The 22,877-nt window shown below is 33.7% G+C and overlaps 1 protein-coding gene across 5 annotated transcripts in view; it reads left to right on the forward strand.

Moving 5' to 3' along the window:
- Positions 1–22,877, forward strand: part of LOC144373343 (transport and Golgi organization protein 1 homolog) — a 101,543-nt gene that overhangs the window by 2,247 nt on the left and 76,419 nt on the right. For 2 of the 5 annotated variants that reach the window (XM_078036428.1, XM_078036429.1), the window contains exons 2-4: positions 1,105–1,319; positions 3,072–3,121; positions 20,726–20,890. In XM_078036428.1, the coding sequence (XP_077892554.1) occupies positions 1,153–1,319; positions 3,072–3,121; positions 20,726–20,890 (382 nt within the window). In that variant the 5' untranslated portion in view covers positions 1,105–1,152. The remainder of the gene's footprint in view (positions 1–1,104; positions 1,320–3,071; positions 3,122–20,725; positions 20,891–22,877) is intronic. The other 3 variants (XM_078036432.1, XM_078036431.1, XM_078036430.1) reach the window with 2 other exon arrangements.

Here is a 22,877-nt window from a genome sequence, read left to right on the forward strand (position 1 = left end):
TAGGGCAGTAGGGATGGTGTCCGCGTGGGCTTCAGCCGAGGCGGTGGCAGAGGCAGCTTCATTCCCACTGCAGGTAAGGCGGTGGGGCTGGGGTCCACGTGGGGGGCAGTAGGGGCGGCGGCAGCTTCCCTCAGGCGGCAAGGTAGGACGGCGGGGCTGGGGTCCTGGGGCATGGGCAGTTAGGGGGGCGACAGCTAGGTTCACGCCAGGCGTCCACGCCGGTGTCCCCGAGCTGCGGGGCCTTTTGGCTGCTCCTATTACTTGGCGGCTGGGGCGGGGAGCTGTCCGTGGGCGGCCTTTCCCACAAAGGGCCGCGGAGCTGCGTGGACACTGGCAGCAGCAGCTGCGGCTCGCCTAGGAGGGCGCTGACATTTGTTGCAGTTCTTGGGGCTTTGTTATTTTTCCTTGGGCTTTTACCCTTCTTTTCATTAATTTTGGATAAAATGTTCCCCGTGATGTAAATATTGAGCAAGGAACCTTGGTGACGTGGGGAGCTTTGAGAAAGTGCAGTTGGATTCTGCTTTTCCCATGGTGGCGGCTGGATGAATCTTCACTGCTGGCTGTGGAAAAGGCTAGGGAAGATTGTTAGTTGAGTTTTAAATTTCCCAGTGTTGTGTTTAAAGGTTTTACGTGCATAGAAGAGGAATGTTCACCTTAAATAAGCATATGAGTGGTTAACAGGGAATGTTTTCCTCTGGGAAAGGGAATTTGGTAGCTCTGATCCATGTCAGTCTGTGAATATCTAGACGTGTAATGACTTTTTAACATTTTTCATAACAGTCTGTTATTTACAGTTATGTTGTTAATACTCCTTGCCTTAAGTTCCCCGGCAAATCTTTTTCATGCCTTCTGAGAAAGTAGACAATTCATAGATTATCCAAGGAATGGGAAAAAAAATGTGAGTGGGTGATTTCGGACAATCCGTGAGAGCTGGCATTGTAAGATTCATCCTATCCCCAGTAACATTTTCATACAATAAATGTGAACACTTTTGAAGCCTTTTTATAGAGATACAATCTGAGAATGATATTAAGATAAGGAAGAGCTGTTGATTGATTTCTTAGATTAACATTTCTTCCCTCTTCTCTTTCCTCTTTAAAAAAGTTTTCCAAGTGATAATTCATCAAATGGCCAGTGATAAGCAAATGTCCGATGATGACAGCCCCAGCACCAGCAGTGGCAGTTCAGATTCCGACCAGCAAGACCCTGCTGCTCCAGAGCCTGAAGATCATGAAGAAAGAACCTTCTGCCACCCAGTGGAAGAAGAGCACCAAACTCTCTAGCAAAACCACTGCTAAGTTATCCACTAGTGCTAAAAGGTAACATTGTCAGGTTGTCTTTCAAGCAATTGGATGCTTTTATTTTTACATCAAGAACAATACTCCAGAAATACTTCATGAACAATTTTATTTGTACCTGAATGAATTGTCATCCTTTAGGGAGCATGAAAACGTCCTCACTAAAATTATGCTTCTAAGCAAACTTATTCTGTACTTTGGTAATTTCAGCAAGAGTCCTAGAGACTGAATTCTCATCCTGAGAGTTTAAGGAGTTGGCAAGGAAAATTTGTGAAACTGAGTTAGATGGTACATTGGGGATGTTTCCTTTTGTGAGTTATACTCTTGAGTGAAATTAGCTCGTGTCCACGTGGGTGTCAGTCCAGGCATCTGTGGTGGCAACTTCATAAAAGGAAATATGTCACTTTTCATGAAAGGAAATGATCAAAAAAGTTTATATTTGCTAAAAAATGTTGAATGTCAGGCCTTGGCTTTTTTTGAAAGCAGATTTTAAATTTGCTTAGTTTTACAAACAAGTCTTTAAATCCTGCATAATAGGTATAATTTTTTTGTAGTTATAGTTATCCCTCTTTGTTCTTGTAAGAACAAATAAAATGGAAAAGTAGCCATTAACAATCTCAAGTGTCACTTTGCTGTTAAAACTTTGCACATCTTTAAAACTCCTGGATGTTCTTGACATAGTAGTGAAAATCAATAGCAGGAAAAAAACATTTTGTTGGTTATAAGTGAAAGATTATTTGTTTCCTGCTGACTTTTATTTTTTATGATGGTAAAAAAAAATCCATCAATGGGACTCCATCAGTGATAGTGGTTGTATTGAGTAGAACTCTTGTATCAAACATAAAGTGTACCTATAGCATTACCTAATGTTGATGTTTTGTGGTTTTTCATTGATCACAACTAAAAGAAAAAGGAAATATAAAAACTGATCAATTATTGAATTTTATGGTGATTCATGTTCTTATTTTTCTATACATTTTCACAGTCATTGCACCATTAATCAAACACTAATGAACTTGAGAATATTATATTGAATAGCAGCAGTCTTTGAAATAATTTAAAATTCTTCTCAGTGTGTTGTAATATTGTGGAGAGAACATTAAACAACTTTTCAAAACATTTTAAATTTCAAGAAAATCAGAGAAATGCTCTTTTTCCCCTTACCTTAAGGCCCTCTTTCCTCCAAGAGTATGAAATTTAAATTTACGTGCTGTACCTAAGATCAGAGAAAATAAATGGTTAAGTAAGATTGCTAAAATGGTCCTTGGAAGTTTTTCATTGGTAAAGGTATTTGTAAATTTTAAACTTTTTTTAAACAGATAAAATATTGACAAAACTATTAATGTGCTCTTGCAATAGCTTTCTAATTTTTACCACAGTAAAAGTGGATTGAAGTCATTGTCAAAAATATTCTAGTGCTTTTCCTCCTTCCGTTTTGTCTCATTTGCATATAAGCTTGAAAAGAGAATTTCTTTGGTAAAAAGAGTTTTAAAATAGATTTTATATCCTTTTGTTGAGTAGTAGTGGAGGACTTTCTCAAATCAGGTGTAAATGACTTACCTATTTACAGTAGCAAGTGAGAAAAAAGCTGCAATTTTCTGTTAAGAAGTTTGGGTTATGCCTCTGAGAACAAAGAGAAAGCAGCCATGTTAGGATTACTGAAGGCAAAACCAGCCTTGCAGTTACCTGCATGATGGTAGAGGGCATTCTGATTTTCTGGTTATTCTGTAGACTGTCTGAAATCCTTTTTGTCTGTTCCCATTTCACTAATAGAATTCAGAAGGAACTAGCTGAAATAACCCTTAACCCTCTCCTAACTGCAGGTAAGAAACAAATTTTGTTATTTTGATTTCTAAATTGTGGAACGATATCAGGAGATGAATGTATTATCCTTGTATGTATTTGCAGCAGAAGAGGCTAGCTAGCTATGTTTGCTTCCTTAAAGCTTTGCAAGTGCTTTAAACAAAAATTGCCTAGGTGAATTAAATTAAATTAGGGGAAAATACTCTTTAGCATGTATCATATATTCTGTACTTATGAATATACTGATCTTGTGCTTCTTGCTGAGAATTGTTTGACTGGTGTTGATTTTTTTGTTGTTTTTCTGTGGAATACATTTATTCACAAGTATTTTGTAGAAACCTGTAAGATTTTAAGTTTTAAAGTTAGTGCTTGTGTGCAATCTGAACTGATTTTCCAAATTTATAAATTGTTGAATATGGTGTTACAAAATGTAAAAGCATTAAACAGGAGTATAGTTGTTTTTGTTTGATTTATTCAGTAACTTGCCTAAAGGACAAATTTTATGTGCTAAGCTATGGTTGTAGTTGTTATTTTCTAGAAAACACATTGTTGGAATTATTTACATTTTAAACAAATATCCTAATGACTTGGGAAAATTCTTAGCAGTAAATTAATTGGAATTGTGAGAAGAATCAAACTCAGTGAAACTCAGAATTTAAGATTGGTTGACAAATTGTATTAAAAGTAGCTGGTTGACTTTTTTTCATTTGTGTCTTATATAATGTTCTGTTTATTTTTGAATGATGACTGTATGGTTGACAAAATTTATCAAATTTAGAGAGCAATATTATAAATAAATTGCATAGAAGTATGTGCTCAAGAATGAGACGGGAAGGGATGCTAGAATTAAGGCAGTGTTATGATTTGATATAAAAATATTTTGGTGTTTAACCTGTGTTTTTGCTACAAATTGTGTTTGCTCATGTTGATCAGCACCATCTCTGAAGTCTACTTGAGACATAATAAAGAAAAATCCATTTGCTACCTATTATGTGTGTTAACCAGATTCCCAGATAAGGGGGATCTGATCCTGATTTATCCAGTGAATTAACAGTTTTGCTTATATTTGTAGTCACAGTCATTTCAGTTTAAAAAGGAGACAGGAATGTGAACTAATTATAAACAGAGTGGTATGTCAGATCTCAAAATATTACTTAAAAAGTATACTGCTCAATAGTGTAGCCACTAGCCACATTCTGACTATGGACCAGGTTGTTGTGGTTAGTTGAAAATGTGATATGCTGTAAGTGTGAAATGCATACTGGATTTTGAAAACTTAATTTTGTAATAAATATCTTTAAAATATTTGTAAAAGAATAAATATTTTAAAGATATTTATTACATCTTGAAATAATATTTGGCATGTTTAGTAAGTGTTTTAAAAATTGTATTTTTATCATTTTAGCATAGTTATTAGAAAATCCAAAATTACGTGTGTAACTTGTATTATAATTTTGTTGAACAGTATTGCTTTAGAGAAGAAGTAAATCAGTATTTCTTTTAGCCTTCTAAATGGTGTGTCAAATCTGTACCATTTAGGAGGTCAAGTTAAATTTGCTCTGTGGAAGAATCACTTAACTTTCAGAATATATTCTCATAATTTCTGTTGATTTTCTGCAAATGGCTTAAACCAGTGTATGAATTTACATCTAGAGAACATAGTAGACATATTGAATACTTTCAGAGCCGTAATGTACTGGTACATTTGGTAAAGGAATGTACTTTAAGTGTTTAACCCAGGACTGTTTCCACAAGGTCACAGGATTATTTTAGATGAAGTAAAATAATCTAAAATAATAATAATATTTCTGTGAAATAGAAAGTAACTTTCACTTATCACATATTTTTTTTCTCTTTATATACCAGATTTCATTTAGGTTCATGAAATAATGCTTAACATTAGTGATTTAACTAGTGAAGCAGTAAAACTTTGGGCTTGCTTGTGCACAGTAACATGGAATACTTATATCTATTTTCTTTTGTCACAGTCTTTGGTGACTGTTGGCTATTGAAAAGGACATCTTTTAAATTCTCTAGTTCTTTAATATCTGAGTTTCTTTGTGGCTGTGTAAGTGATTCAGGAAAAAAAAACAAATGTAAAATACAAGTTTCTTAGGAAATTAGAAGTTGTTTCTTACTACTTTGGGGAGAGACTTTTTTTCATACACCTCATATGTAAAATAATGCAGATGCTTTTGTGTGTCTTTGGATTTTTCTGGGTAGAAGGTTAGTTCTTGTAATTTTGATAGAAAAGCCTACATTTGTATTGTGTTTTTGCTTTCATGCCAGAAAATGCAATAGATTGTGGTATTATATTTCTTTTAACTCATAGCTGCATAAATGAGAATTTTAGCTTTATGGTAATTGTATTATTTAGATTTGTTAATTTATGTTGTAATTAAAAATGGGATTCCACAATCATAAGTATATTTAGAATTTGTGTTTTAATATTGCATGAGACCTTTGAAACCTTATGCTTGCTACTTCCAGGTGCAATTATTTAATTATGGCTTTTGGTAAGGGGTGTGTGTGTGTGTGTGTGTGTGTGTGTGTGTGTGTGTGTGTGTGTAAACTTGTCAAAGTATGTGGCAGTTAATTATCCCTCAGGGAAGAAATGTTAAGTGTATCTGGGTACATTCAGGAAAATGTTGAATGAGATATAGGAAAACCAGAATTACTTGTACTAGGGAGATTTGTCTTAAATCCCATCTTTTGTTTTAATTAATAAGTTATTCTTTAGTTACATAATTAGGTCTAATATACACATCCAGGACGGCCTTTGGAAGATATCATTGTCAAATTAAATGCATGACTTTAAAAGTGTTTGATTATATGTCAATAGGAATACTTCTTTTTCTTTTAGTAAAAAAGGTTGATAAAGATTTAATTTCTAATGATTTGATGGTATTTTAGGTTTTAAGTATTGAAGGCCTGTGGGCCAATGCATTTTAAACACAGGGAAATAATATATGTTTTTTGGTTTACTTTTATACTTTTTACATTCTATATTTTAGATTATGGTATAAAAATCAATTCACCAGTGAGCATGAAGGGAAATTATTATGAACATCCCTTTGTTTTACAGAAAGTTATGGACGAGAGTTGTTTAGTAATGTGTTGACATTTATGTTCTATTTATCAAAGATGTGCTTCCTTTTCCACTTAAGAGTCAGCACTTGTGTAAACAGCAAAAGTTTGGAAAGGTGCTGGATTTCTAAGTTAACCTTGAATTTCTTTTCCTGTATAGAGGGTACAAACATGTACTCCTAAATATTAATGGGTTTGGACTGAATCTATGTTAAAGAAGATATTTAAGAGTAATTGTAAATCGTTTTTGGATGAAGGGAAGGCCTTATGGGGGGTAGATATTACAGTTTCAAGTTTATATTAATCATATGTTGACTATCAAAACCTGAAATTAGCTACTATAATACTTGTAAATATTATAATACTTGCAAATTTTGTTAACTTCCCTTTTTTTAAAGAGAGAGAGAGAGAGAGAGAGAGAATTTTTTAATATTTATTTTTTAGTTATCGGCGGACACAACACCTTTGTTTGTATGTGGTGCTGAGGATCGAACCTAGGCCGCTCGCATGCCAGGCGAGCGCACTACCACTTGAGCCACATCCCCAGCCCTTAACTTTTGTTTTTAAAAGAAAGAAAAAGAAGTAGCATAAGTTCTAAATAAGAAGTTGGCAATTTGCACATAAGAATAATTTTCTGAGGATAAACTTTGTTTCTGATGGTTGCCATATCTCTATTGTCCAGTGTAGATTAGAACTTTGCTAATTAAAGGGTGATCTTCAGACTAGCAACATCTGTATCACAGGTGTGATTGTTAAAAATCAGAATGTTGTTTTCCCCTAACCAGAAGTACTGAGTTCGAATCTGAATTTAATAAAATTGCTAATTGAATTGTGTGTCTATTGAGGTTGGAAAAATCCTGCTACTGAAGCAAGACTGTTCAGATCCATGCTGTGCCACTATTGGCATGCCACTTTATATAAGTTATGGGATATTTTTGTTCTTCAGTTTTCCAAGTTGTAAAATGAAGATTAAGTTGATCTCCCCATTGTATAATTGTTGTGAGGATGAAATGAATTTGTTGAAAGTTTTGTTTACCACATAAATTGGATTCCTAAAGTGGATATAGCATGATAAAAGTAGGTGAGACAGTTTAGCAGCATGTCCTCACTCTTGCTGGTGTTTGCTCCAGTGCATCCACATCCTACTTATTGGAATAATTACATCTTAATTCATCATCTAATTATTGAGTACATATCAAGCAGTTTGTTTTTAATGTGAATAAAAGCAGGTTTTTTTAAAACTTGAGTTAAAACAGAAAATTAGCCTAAAAGTGTTGATCATAGATGAACAAATACTCAATCCCTTCCAAAAAAATACGTGTAAACTTAATGATACTTAAAAAGAATGCCTTGGGATTGGGGCTGAAGCTACTGGCAGAATGCTTGCCTAACATGTGTGAGGCACTGGGTTTGATCCTGAGCACCATATAAAAAAAACATAAAATATATGCATTCTGTCCATCTACAACTACAAAAAAATGTTTTAAAAAATATTTATAAGAATACTATGACTATGACTGCCCAGTAAAGTATAGTAAATTTTTTTAGATAGTTGTATTAGTTACTATTTTCCCCTCTTTAAATATCCCATTTTAAGAGTTTGTGATTTTATTCAGAATGCAGTAATTTCAATATTTGTAAAATTTACACTCATAATAGTATAGTTTACCAATTACTTCAACATAATGTAGTGTAATTCCAGGCAAAACAGTATTCGAAAAAAAATATTAAATAACTCATATTCTTTACTTTTTTCATAATTGTGATATTTAATATTATTCACTTAAAGATTATTTAGCTATCATTTCTATTTGCTTATAGGAAGTAGTTGATAATTACAGTAATTCTAATTGTGTCTCCCATATATGCCAGTGGAGCAGAAGGACTCAGTTACCATTGAATGACTCAAAACATTTATCCAAAGGAGTGATTGATTGAAAATAATATCTCCCCCATATAAGGTCACATTTTTATTAGCTGTCTATTATGTTCAGTGACGATAATGTAAGTAGAAAGTAGGTGAAAACCTTGTGTACTTTTTAAAAACCTAAATGGTTACTTCATAGCAACATGAAGCAAATTGTTAATTTTCTTTCTGCAAGTAAATGATTGGTACCTTATTCTCTCCTTGAATGTGTTGCTGTAACAGAAGGTAGATTATGTTTAATTATGAGGAAAATCAACAAGTCTTGCTTAGAGTACAAGAGCATTCAGATTGAGAAAACTGAATGGGAAAACTTTATCTTTCATTCTCCTCTTTTCTACAAATATGATATAACAAAACCACTTGTAGATCTATTATATCTACAGGCATATAAAGTGATGATTTTTTTCTTTCCATATTTCTTTAGACAGTAATTATATTTAGGAGGGGCTGGGCTTGTGGCTCAGTGATACAGTGTTTGCTTAGATAGTTCAATCCTAATCCTGCGTTCAATCCTAAGCACCACATAAAAATAAATAACTAAAATAAATGTATGTGTCCAACTACAACTAAAAGTTAAATTAAAAAAAAAAGAATTCTGTTTGGGCATTTCATTAGAATTTAAAAGATGAAATATCTTTAAACATTTAATGTTTCTTTTGCATCTGGATCACGGAAGTTTTTGCCTCTTCCCCCATATTCATAGCCTAGGAGATAGTTGACAATACCTGGAGACATTTTGCTTTTCAAAACTTGGGGAAAAAAGCTCTAGTATACAACAAAGAATTGTCTCCCTTCAGGAGATCTTAATGAAATAAAACTTATATATGTTTCTGTTATGTTTTACTAAGAATATTGAAGTAACTTGTGACTACAGAATGGGAGTCACGTTTGTATTGTCTTAGTGATGAAAATAAAAACCAAATGAAGAGTATGGCCTTCTCACCAGTGTATGATTTAGTGTCAAAATCTAATATAATGTAATCATAACTTTCTGCAATCATAGAAAGTAATGTAATTGCCTCTTCGGAAAAATGTGAGAAGAGATTATCAATATCAAATTTGGAGAAATGGTAAGAATAAGGGAAGCATCTGGAAGAGATGGGAAGGATCAGTGTCTAACCACAAATTCTGCACACCTCTAGTTCTCCCACCTCCTACCACATATCAGGCTTTCTAAAACTTTACTTTTTATTTTTTGCCTTAGATAACTTAGCTAAAAATTATTCCAAAATTATGTAAAATAAATGTAATTTTCCATTATTAAACTTTTGTTTTCCATAACACATTAAAAGGAAAATTAAATAATAAAAACAGACATAATAAATTCTTGTTTGATATAATCATTTAAATATCTTTTTTAGACAGCAGTAATTCAAACAAAAAATACTTCCCTTACTTAAAATGTAACATTTTATATTAATGAATAAGGAGGCTAAAACACTAAAATTGTCAGACTCAGTAAATCCTTCAAATATTTCATCTATAGAGGCACAGCAAACACTTAGTGTAAATTATAAAAGGTTTTTTAAAATATATAAATTCCAGGTCAAAATATATCAAATCAAACATATATCAACTTTACTTCTCAATTTACTTTTCTATGTAATCATATTTTGTTGACTCTAAATAACATCGTCTGGTAACTGATAATGACAGTAAAATTTGTATCATCTCTCTGCTAAAATATAGTAAACTCTACTCTGAGCCCCTCATTCATAGGTCTTACATCTGTTATCCCATCGTCAGCAATAAAGCCAATGAGATTATTCTAAAATGTAAATGTCCCTATGTTATTCTTGTCTTTACTTATTAAAGGACCAAGCAATGTACTCTCTAATTTCTCTTTTGCCTATTTTCCCTTTGTTATAGAATTATATTGTGCATTTCAATCAAATTAAAGTCTTTCAGTTCCCTTAACTGTCTAATATATTTGTAGTTAGGCAGATGATGATGCACCTCCTGAAATCCTATTTTCTTTTCACAGACCTCTCAGTCTCACTCTGCTCCATCTGGAAATATCCAACTCCTCTTTGGGATCCTTATAAAAATCTCCCTTTTGTGAACATACACTTTATACAGTCTCCTTGATGACTTGCTGCTTCCCATCAGTTCTATTTTGGAAACATTTTCAAAACTGCATTTATTACCTCATATCACAGTTATTCATTCACATCACTATTTCCATTTGCTGACTATGAAAGAAAACCTTTCTGGTTTTGGCATCTGCCTTGGCAGCAGCAGTCAGAGAAGACAGCCTGGAAGACCTCCTCTTGGGCTTCTTCTTAGTCTCACATTCTTCAGAGCTGACCTTCCTTTGGAGCTTCCTGGCTGAGAGCACAAGGCTCATGCAGGTGCTGCAGGCAGTGGCTCTCAGGAACCTTCTGAAACTGTGCTGCCTGGCCACTGCTGCTGTTCCCACCACATGAGTTGCTGTGACACACCAAGTATTCAATTATTTTAAAACAGTTTTTACCATAATTGAGACATAACTATAGGCAACTTTAAATCTCTAAATTTTGTGATTTTATCTACAACAAACCAAATAAAAATCAAATTCTTACTATTATGTTTTGTTTATTCTGCTTTCTGAATGAGTTCTCATTTTGTCATTATTGCCAGTGCTTACAACCCTCCTTTCTCTTATCTCTAGCCTAGAAAACAGTGACCTGCCCCTAGTTGCTCTTCCTGTCATGAGCCTCTCTCAAGTGTGCCATTCTCCCCTCTCACAAGCATTAGTTTCTAAAATAAACATTTAACCATGCCATACCCACAAAAGTAAGAAAATATTCTATTATTTATGTAATAAACTCAATATTTATTTATATGTCCCCCAGCTCTTCCAAGCATGATCACAAATAGTCTTCCAAATTCCCTGTAGGAACAAACTCAGCCCCACTAATACTTGTTCACATAATTCCTTCGCTTCACACAATTCCTACCTCTTCTGATCTTTATTGCTTCTCTGTCTCTATTTATGCTTAACATTTGCCAACATATCCTCCATTGCCTCTCGCTCTTTAAGTTCCACATTGAATTCTCTTTTTTTCATGCCCCAAAGAATTTCTGCTGCACCATCATTACTTTCCCATCCTAATAGAAGTGAGAGCTCATTAATCTAATTTTCATATACTTTTTCAAAAGCTTTAATCATAACATTAAGTGTGCTTGGTCTCAGTTTTTACAAATAGATATCTTCTCCATTATGATGCAAATTCTTTCAGGATTGGTATTGTATCATTTTTTATATCATCAACATCTAGTATATAAAAGGAAGAATGAAAGAATAATCTAAATATAAAATATATCTAAAGTTTCTAGTTACTGTGTATTATATCCAATATTCAGAGCTATAATATTAATTCTATATTTTGTGACAAGGAACTTCTTACAATAATTCTACAGTGCAGGTGGACATAAACTTTAAAGCCCAAATGAAAGCCCCACACCACTTACTTTCCCCAGTAATAAATGCTACTTTTGGATTATGCTAATAAAATCTAACCTTCCATTAGATAGATGATTTCTGAATATTCTTGAATAAATTACCTCTTAAACAGAATAAAATTAGAATGGCATTCACTTTTTTAATTAGCATTTTTTAAGATAGGCAGAGATACAATTTACATACTTAAATACGCCCATCTATTATACATATATATTATATATACATCTATTTTTGTCAGACCTACTATTTCTCTATCCTCTAATAGATAATGAAACAAAGGTACTTGAGTTTCTGAAGTGTAAAATAATGCTTCTGTGGAGGTGGGGAGTAGTTTTTAATTGTCTGCTATTACCTATGGAATAAATTTAAAAGAAGAGTTAAGTTTGATCACTTAGAAATGCTTGGTTTTAATGCTTATAAAAATTGAACTTACACATATTCTGAAAAACAAATTTTTAAAATCAAACTTAAGCTCATTTCACTTTCTCTCTTTAATATGTCATCAATACAAAAGCTTTTATCTCTTCCACTCTAAAAAAGAGTATGTTATTGTGGATAAGTGAAGGAAACAGCAAAATATAAAAATTAAATATTTTGTGTCACAAGTCTTTTATGAGGAATAACATTTGTTTGATTTTTATTTTTTGAAAGCTAAATATGTAAATGCTAATTCTTTAAAAATTGGAATGGAACTTATTGATGTCTATTACCAGTATCCTTTTTTTCACTGTGTCACAAAGGGTAAATTGGGCCCATCAGGCCAAGAAACTACTCCAAAATATTACACAGGAGAACTTAAAAAAATCTAAGGGAAATTGGACAAATCAATTTTTGATTTGCAAAATCAAGCAGCATGATACAAAAATTTGAGATCTATCTGTGTAAGTCAGTAGGATGATTTTATTCAAAGAGAAAAAGTCTCCACTATCTCTCAGATTGGCAAAATCAGTTTCCTTTGTTATAAAATTGCTTAAAATTCCAAAAGGTAACATTTGATATGTCAGTGACTTGTTCAAATGGCTATCCCCTACCTTACCTAAGCCAATTAACATCACTAGAAATTTTGTTCATATTAATTTGCCTTTCTTAAAGTATAAGCAGGAAAAATTCCTCACTGTCTCAAAACCTGCTATTTTTTCTCAATTATTTTGTGACTTCCTGGCTATTAAGTAGATGGAATAATATTTAATGCTCACACAACTGGGGCATCTGAAAATGAAGGGAAGTCCATCTTCCTTAACCACTCTGTCCTGGGGGATGACTCCAGGTTCCAGTGCCAAAACAAATCAGGAGAAAAACTTTGTCTCAGAAGTATTTTATTGTGTGTTAAAATGGCAAAAATAACAAACTGAGGTGGGTGTTTGTTTTTTGGAATCCAACTCAATTATAAAATGTACTAAATTAATTTTCCAAAATAGTCTAATAAGCTCTCTCAGAATTTACAGTGATGCAGTGGTTATTTGCATTTTCCTGATTATATTCTATTTTTTCCTCAGAGGGGGACCTATGCCCAAAGGGAACAAGTCCTATCAATTGAGTGTCATAGCAATCATGCAGAAGCTTCAGCATATCAAAATGTCAGAAATCAGACAACAGAGATAGAAGATGAACGTTTAAATAATAGAAAACTCTGCAGTAGCGCTGAAGTTTGGTATAGAAAGAAAAAGGGAGGTGAGAAGAAACTAAAGAGTTAATGAGGAAATAATTTATGAAGAATTTTATAATGCCTTCCATCCCTTGTACTAAATAATTGAAGTTTCAAGTATAAAATACAGGCTCTTTTTACATTTTGGACAGACTGGCTCTGCTATAGTGTGGAAATTTGTCTTGGATGGGAGCCAGAGCAACAGAGAGAGATCATTCATTCATTCTGTTGTTTCAGGTATCTACTTACCAGTTAATGATGTCTTGATCTCAGGCAGTTTCTGGACCTCAGCATTATGATGGTTCTGCATTGCAGAATTCTGTGCTGTTGGAGGTTTTGCTGTAAAAATGTAGTAGTTTATCAGTAACCAAGGCCTCTACTCACTAGATGTCAGTAATATTTCCCTCACCTCCAGTATAACAACATCTCAATATCTTTAGGCATTTTCAGATGTTCTCAGGGGAGTCTCCCACCCCAGAACACTGATTTGTGGTAATAACAAAGAGGATAGAAGAAGGAGAATTGGAGAATATTTAACTTGTTAACAACAAAATGATGATGTATTGAAAGTAACATTTGAGGGAAAGGGGTAAATTGTAGATGCAAAATTTTAAGTGTGTCTGCTTTTGCTTTTTACTGGGAATAGTTACGGTGCTTATATAAGGAGGTGCTGATATCAGACATATGAGCTTAAAGAGTAAATTGAAAAACACACACACACACACAAACACACACACAGGAGAGTCAGGATATTATTATAGTATTCCAACATAAAATTAAGGGGAACTCAACTAAAAATGATAATTAAAGTAGAAGAAACCAAGGCGAACAATTTTCAACCCCTATTCAATCTCTCCAGTTTGAACACCTATGCCCATCATATTAGCTATTTTAGAATATGAAAATACAAAGAAGTAATAGTAGCTATTTTAGAATATGAGAATATAAAGAAGTACCAGATTTTAACATTCAGAGTTCAGAAAATATTTATCTTAGCTACTTATTATTTGGAATGTTCATAAAACACAATGTAATGTCTTTTCGAAGTGTCTATGATTTTAGGGATATAATATGGAAAATCAAAGACAACAATGTTCTATTACAAAAATGTGTTTCATATTTGATATTAGAATACAACACATTTGTTTTCTAAGTTAGATTCAATAAAGATAAGGAGCTTAAAGTTATCTGGACAGAAGAAGAGAAAGGAATCAGTCATCAGTTAGAATGAAAGAAACCCATGATTGCACTTGAAAGGGTGTTAGCAGAAGCTGTCCAATAAATTCACAGAAGATGCTTCTGCTTTAATAAATTGTTGTGCTATCAACCAGGCACAGTGGTGCACAACTGTAATCCCAGTGGCTTAGAGGCTCATGAGTTCAAACCCAGCCTCAGGAACAGCAAGGCACTAGGCAACTCAGGGAGACCATCTCTAAATAAGAATACAAAATATGAGGGCTGGGGTTGTGGCTCATAATATAGTGTTTGCCTAGCATGTGTGAGGCACTGTGTTTTATTCTCAGAACCACATATAAATAAATAATAAATAAAGGTCCATCAACAACTAAAAAAATATCTAAAAAATGCAAAATAGAGCTGGGATGTGGCTCAGTAGTCCAGGGCCTCTGAGTTCAAAACAAACAAAGAAACAAACTGTTGTAGTATCAAATCCTTTTGCAGCACTTGAGCTTCACTTTCTCTACTTGTACTGACAGATTCAAGGTTTTGTTTGTCCCAAATCTATAATTTGGTGCCAATTGTCTGTTTATCTTCTGAGCATGAAAGGGAAATCTCAGCCTTGAAAAATTTTTTTATTATTAGTGTTATTATTATTGGCCTGGTAAGAACAACAATAGTGCTTTTATGAAGCATAAGAAAATTTAGGGGTTCTAAAACTTTATTCTGAAAAAAAGTAATTTTATAAATATTATTTCATGTTCAATGTATATTCATATACAGCCTTACATTTTCAAATGACCAAAGAATGAGGAACACTTAAAAATAATGTTTCATTATTCACATAGGTGGGAATAAAGTTGTAGCTTAAATTTTAGCATTAGTACTCATTCTCTAATTTTGTGTTATTTCTACCTATTGTCAAACATCTAACAATACTTTAGGAATAGGATGTCAATTTTTTATGTTCATAAAGTTCAGTGTAAAATAAAAAAGAATTATCCTCTTGATTATGGCTAATATTTTCTATATAATCTTATGAATCATTACTACTGGATTAGCATTTTTCAAAACCAGAATCAAACATGTTTATTTCAACTTTATTACCTTTTTTACCTATTATTAGAGTAAATAAATTGGCATAATAATTTTAAGTTAATAATTTTTTTTCACATAATGGATATGCTAAAATTAAATCCATTCCTTTATATAGACTTGTAGAATCTACACCCAATTTTCAGATGCTATAAACAATGTCACAGTAATCTTCATATATAAATATATATATATACATATATATGTATATATATATATGTATGTATATATATATACGTATATGTATGTATATATATATATTTATGTATATATATATATATACGTATATATGTGTGTATATATATATATAATACTTGTTATATTTTGGAAGAATATTCATGAGCTAAAAGGTGTTCATATTTTTTAGTATTTTTTAAAATCAGAAAATACATTAATTTGCTCTTTGATTAGTCCAAATGCAGCTTAAACTTTTCCCATTGTCCTCCATCTTTTACAACACAGTTGTTTTCAGCTATTTAATTGTGGAAACAATAAAGACATTACTCTGAAACAACTCTTAGTAGGCAAAAAAATTTAAAAAATGTTATCACTAAGAGATAATCTATAAATCTTTGTGACACTTGGATTAATTCTCAGCTTCAAACTCAATAAAATTCCAGGCATTTGCATAAGTTGTTAATTATCTAATACAGTAACACTATTCTTCATTTTTCTAATCTAAGGTAATATATTACCTTTGTAATATATGGTGGTAATAAATTTATCTTTTTTCACCATAAGTAGTGGACTTTAAATCCAGTAAATTTGATCATTCTGTTGCGCATTGGTGTTTTTTATTTGGTTTTTTTTTTTTTTTTTTTTGGTTTTTCATTACATTGACTGATTTGAGTGATTTTCATTTTGGTTACTCTTCCTTTTTCCTTTTTTTCTCTCTCCCTTTCAACATATCTAAAACCTGGAATTCTCTTTTCTTTCCTTCAAAGCAATTTTTTCTTTTACAAATATTTTTAGATTTTTTTAAAAAAATATTGCCCATCTCCAAATTCTAAAATGATTTTTCACCATAAAATTTTTACATATTAGTTATTATGTATTTCAGCATTTTTTATAAGTTAATGCTGCTTCTGTATTTCTTATTTAGTAAGGTATGTGCCCTGTCTCTTCCTAATTGTACAAGCATTATTTTTTTTCAATTGATAATATCACTTTTTCATGTAAATTTTTACTATTTGATAGATATAATACTAATTTTATCTGCAATTTATGGATTCTTTTTTTGTGAAATCATTTAAAATAATTTTGCAGTCAAATCTCTCATTACCTTTTCTTACATTAGCCTTTTATACATAAAGCCAGTTCAATGTAAAATTAAAAATTGGCCATTAAATTTTTCACACAGTTATGATTTTGTATTTAATATTTTAAACAATAATATACTTGATTTTCAGCCTGAGAAGAACTGGGTTAAAATGCCCATTTTCTCCATTAATATTTCAAAACTTGGAAAAGTCAGTGATCTTTGAGCATCTTTAAATGGAGCCTATTAGGAACCATAGGGGTTAAATTAGATAATGTGTGTAAACTCTTAACAGATGTCTTGCTGGTAGTAAATAATAAATGATGTGGAAAGTTATTTATGGCTTTATACATCATGAGGTGTTTTAATTTATTATTTAACAAAGACATATTTATCATAGAAGTTTAGGCTAAATATGTCTTTGGTAAATAATAAATTATTTTTATTAGTTTTGACTTATCTCTTGAAGTTGGGACATTAAAGAGATAAGTCAAAACTTACATGAATATAGACCTGAAAGTAATATGAGAGTTTTTCCAATTATAGTTGAAATGTAATGAAAAATTAAAAAGTAGTCATGGATACAGGACACATAGAGAAACTTCCTGTTCAGGAACATCACTTTGGTCTTTGGAGATTTATGTCTTCATTCTCTGACTCTTTAAATGGAACAGTATAATAAATAATTAATGTCTTAAGAGTGATTGCAGATCAACAAGCAAAGACAAATACAAAAATGGTAGGGGACACAGTGTTCCTATTCAATATCCTTGAATTAGTTTTAGATTTTAGATTGATTCTAGGCACCCAGGCCTCTTAGACATCATCAGGAACATCTAAATTGCTTTCTCACAACTTCTAAAATGTTGGGGACCACAAATCAAGTAAAGATGGCATCTGGCAGTTTGCCAGGAGGAGTGGTTTGTGAGTCAATGCCACGGAGCCATTAAGATGATAAGGATTCCTTATTGGCTGACTGCTGTATCTAGATAATGCTAATTGAGTCAAGCTGTGTGTAATCAGTTAGGTATATATACCTCTGCTGTTCCGCAATAAAGTGGTGCCTGCTACCTTGAGTACCCGATACCTTGAGTTCCTGCTCAGTTCCCTCGAGTTTCCCCTCAATAAAGCAGTTCCTGCTTCAACCTTCAAGTTGCTTAGTTTTGTGATCCATTTTTACTAAATACCAGAAGAGAAAGTGTTATGTTAAGGGCAGTGTGAGTTTAATTTTCTGTATCATTTAAAATTACTTGAGTGCATCCCCAAAGAAAACTAATATATTGATCAGATATAATTAGCTTCAATGTAAATAAAACCTTACCATGGATTGTTTGTGTATACTAGCAAAAGATATATAAGTGAAAATAATCTACGAAAGTTCATAATGCTTATCTAGCACACAAGAAATCTATGGGATAATAACAAGAGACAAAATTTGATGTGTATAAGAAGAAATATATTTTAGTGAAAAAAGTTTGATATTTAATTGTGGCTTTAAAATACTCTTCTATATTAGATTATATAAATACACAAATAGAAATATTGCATCCTGGTCACTCTCCAGAAATCTGCCCATGTCACAGACGGGTGGACGGACAGCACTCTGACTCACCCTGTGCAGGCAAGCAAGGAGCTTCCTGTCCCAGTTACATCAGAGGAAGATACAAGACAAGCACCAGTTCACCTGCCATGGTGTGAGGGAGGATCTAGGGATCAATGCCCAGAGACACATTATTTTTAACAAATGCAACACTCACTTTCTCAGCCACTGGAAGTGGAGCATGGGTCTACAGGGGGCAGTGCCAATCTGACCTATGGCCTCTCACCCACCTACCAGCACCACTCACCAGGTTTGCTAGGAGGTGCAGTCATTGGCTGACTGCACCAGGCATGCTGGCTCACAGGGACTACTGCATCCTTCTGTCAGCACTCAGGGACCCCTCAGTTCCACTGGACCTGGGAGAGACAGGAGGGGGATGGGAGGATTTGAGGATATACTTTAATATGTGTGTATATATAAGTATTTACTTATTATATCTTTATATGTATGTATATATGTATATATTTTACATGTTTATCATGTCTTTATATGTGTGTATATTTTATGTGTGTATATACATACATGCTTATGAACTTTATACTTCCATGTGTATATTGATACTTAATTGAGAGTAGAGCTTCTATTTATCATCTTTATTTTTTTGCATACTGTTTCTTCCATATTGATAACTCTGGTTTGGAAGCATAGAGGGAATAATTTAATTTTCATGTCTCATAAATGCTCATTTCTTTTGTCCCATAATACATATCAGTCAAAATTGCAATACTTCCACAGTATGATTACTAGAAGCATTCTGGGGTTTTATTGTTAGTTTTGGTTTTGGTTTTTAGCATATACTCTCTCATTTCTTTTTTTCTTTCTTTTTTATTTTTTGCATTTTCTTTTTCTTTTTTGCCAGTCTTTTTAAAATTGATTTAAAAAAATAAATGACAGCAGAATACATTACAATTCTTATGACACATATACAGCACATATTTTCATATCTCTGGTTGTATATAAAGTATGTTGACACCAATTCGTGTCTTCATATATTTACTTTGGATAATGATGTCTATCACATTCCAACATCCTTGCTAGTCCCCTGACCCTTCTTTTTCCTCCCACCCCTCTGCCCTATATAGATTTCATCTATTCCTCCCATGTTTCCCATCCCTACCCCTCTATCAGTTAGCCTTCTTATATCAGAGAGAACATTCAGCATTTGTTGTTTTGGGATTTTCTAACTTCACTTAGCATTATGTTCTCCAACGCCATCCATTTACCTGAAAATGCCATGATTTTATTCTCTTTTATTGAACAGTAAAATTCCATTGTGTATACATGACACATTTCTTTTATCCATTTATCCACTGAAGAGCATCTAGATTGGCTCCATAGTTCAGCTATTGTGAATTGTGCTGCTATAAACATTGTTGTGGCTGTGTCATTGTAGGATGCTGTTTTTAAGTCCTTTGAGTATACACCGAAAAGAGGGATAGCTGGGTCAAATGCTGGCTCCATTCCCAGATTTCCAAGGAATCTCCATACTGCTTTCCAATAGGCTGCACCAATTTTTAGTCCCACCAGTAATGTATGAGTGTGCCCTTTTCCCCTACATCCTCACCAACACTGTTGTTGTTTGTCTTCATAATAGCTACCATTCGGACATGAGTGAGATGATATCTAAGAGTAGTTTTGATTTGCATTTCTCTAATTGCTAGAGATGATAATTTTTCAAATATTTGTTGATTGACTCTATATCCTCTTCTAGAAGTGTCTTTTCAGGTCCTTGGTCCATTTGTTGATTGGGTTTTTTTTATGCTTTTTGAGTTCTTTATATACCCCTGAGATTAGTGCTCTATCTGATGTGTGAGGGGGTAAAAATTTGCTCTCAGTATGTAGGTTCTCTGTTCACCTCACAGATTGTTTCTTTTGCTAAGAAGAAAATTTTTAGTTTGATTCCATCCAATTTATTGATTCCTGATTTTAATTATTGTGCTATAGGAATCTTATTAAGGAAGATGGGCCTTAATACCACACGATGAAGATTAGGCCTTCTTTTTCTTCTATTAGACACAGAGTCTCTGGTTTAATTTCTAGGTCCTTCATTCATTTTGAGTTGACTTTTATGCAAGGCGAGAGGGATTAAGTGATGAATTTTTTTTTTTTTTGGTTGTTCACAACATTACAAAGCTCTTGACTGAAGTGATGAATTGTTCCCCTAAATTTAGATCTTTCAGACTGGGGTTGTGGCTCAGTGGTAGATCCCTTACCTGGCATGTGAGAGACAATGGTTTGAATCCTCAGTACCACATAAAATAAGAAACAAGATCAAGTTATAAAACAATTGAGATCTTTCCTTTGGGCTTTATTGAAAGTAGGGCAGGCTTGGGTGTGGAAAGGCCAAATAGGCATTGGCTTAGGAATGACTCGATTATTTTATTTCCTAAGAGTCCTTGCAAAGAGTAAGGACCTGTGTGTGGTTGTTGTCTTCTCTACGTAAAGGCTACAGCTATGAGCGTGTGGACGGTTCTGTGAGAGGCGAAGAGAGACACCTGGCCATCAAGAACTTTGGACAGCAGCCCATCTTTGTTTTTCTCCTGAGCACCAGGGAAGGTAAGCCTATGGGTGTTGAGGAAGCAGACAGTCATCCCACCACTGGTACGTTTTCCCCTAATTCTCTTAAAGGAGAGGTTCTTACCAAGGAGTATTGAAAAAGGAGAGAATCAAAACACTTATGTAGCCTAGTACTGGACTTCACATGTGGAGCTCTTTTCTGTTCAACCTGTGAAGCTGTGATCATGAGAAGGGAGGCTGAAACCTGGGCCTGTTGGAAAGTAATTCTAATCCACTTAGACCACTGACCGGGAACGTCCTGTTTTGTTTTGTTTTTAATTTTGGGGAAAGTTTTATTCACATTCATTCATTCTCCTTCCTAGCCATGAATTTGGAAAATAAGATAATCTATCTTCTAGTTTCCCTTCCTCCAGGAGTACCTCTGAAAGAGTGTTATACAGTTTAATAAAGATTTGTTGTTTAAAATGTGACTAAAGTGAAACTGACAGCTATTTATAATTATCATGGTATTGTCCATATGACTTAATCATAAATAAATGACACTTGTGGTTTTCCCAGTTGCTTTCACATAGTATTAAATAATTTGAAATCGGTTTGGGGAAATGGAATTTTTCTTACATTCTGAATCAAAAAGCCCTAAATTAATTTTGAATTCATAGTCTGAGTTTCATGATCTTACTTTTTTGATGGTAATCCTGATAGAATAGATATAGGAACACAAACAGGAATTGTGTCCTTGATGATAAAGAAATTAATGTCTTTATGGAACGAAAGGTCATCCTTATGTAGAAAGCACTTAGTAAGTGCTTTGTACTATATGGGTCTATAAAAGAAGTGTTAGATATGACCCTTGAGTATCAGGAGATCATTTCTCTAGTGTGTGTTTTAAAGCCAATAATAAGATACAATCAGATTCCTTTGGTCCAGTCTCTTCCCAGGTCACATACCACATTCAGTCCCATTGTCTCATGATTATTCTTTGGGGAAGCTCAAAGGATGTGGTCAAAGGCATGGTCAGTGTTGGGAGAGGAATTCCATTTATGTGTTTAAGATTTTTTTTTTTTTAGAGGGAGAGAGAATTTTTTAATATTTATTTTTTAGTTATCGGCAGATACAACATCGTTGTTTGTATGTGGTGCTGAGGATCGAACCCGGGCCACACGCATGCCAGGCGAGCACACTACCGCTTGAGCCACATCCCCAGCCCCGCGTTTTAATTTTTTTTTTCATATTTAGAGAGCAAATAATGTTTGAAACATCTAAAATTAGTTAATCTCCTTGGAGGCCTCAGAGTAGATTATCTAGAAGCTGAAGCAGTCCTGGACATTAGCCTTTTCCACGCACTAACTGTCATACGTGCCATCGTGTTGTAGCTATACCTGTGCCACGTTTTCATTTAATGTTTCCTTCCAGCTTTCCACGAGGTTGTTACCACATATTGCCGGCAGATGGCAGCGATAGCTTAGGAATATGTCCCAAACAACTAAATGCAGCTTAAAATATCATCTTTGGTGAAGAAGGGCTGCACTAGCCACTATTAACTCAAGAGAAAGATAATTTTTTTTAAACTTTTTTAGTGATGACAAAGCAACTTTATTATTATTATTTTTTTTAGAGAGAGAGAGAGAGAGAGAGAGAGAGAGAGAGAGAGAGAATTGTTTATTTTTTTTAGTTTTCGGCGAGCACAACATCTTTGTTTGTATGTGGTGCTGAGTATCGAACCCGGGTCGCATGCATGCCAGGCAAGCATGCTACCGCTTGAGCCACATCCCCAGCCCAAGAAAGATAATTCTTATGGAACACAAACACATTTTCAAATGAGATGACTGCCTTGATAATTAGCATACAGTGGACAAAAAGGTTCTGGAGCCTGGCACAGTAGTGCATGCCTACAGTTCCAGCTACTCAGGAGGCTGAGGCAGGAGGATGGCTTGAGCCCAGGAGTTCAAGGCCAGCCTGGGCAACACTGTGAGACCCTGTCTCTGTCCCAGGAGTAATGACCTCAGATTCTGGAATATGGGATGGA

This window comes from Ictidomys tridecemlineatus, unplaced genomic scaffold (genome assembly GCF_052094955.1).
Source record: "Ictidomys tridecemlineatus isolate mIctTri1 unplaced genomic scaffold, mIctTri1.hap1 Scaffold_36, whole genome shotgun sequence".
Taxonomy (NCBI): Eukaryota; Metazoa; Chordata; class Mammalia; order Rodentia; family Sciuridae; genus Ictidomys; species Ictidomys tridecemlineatus.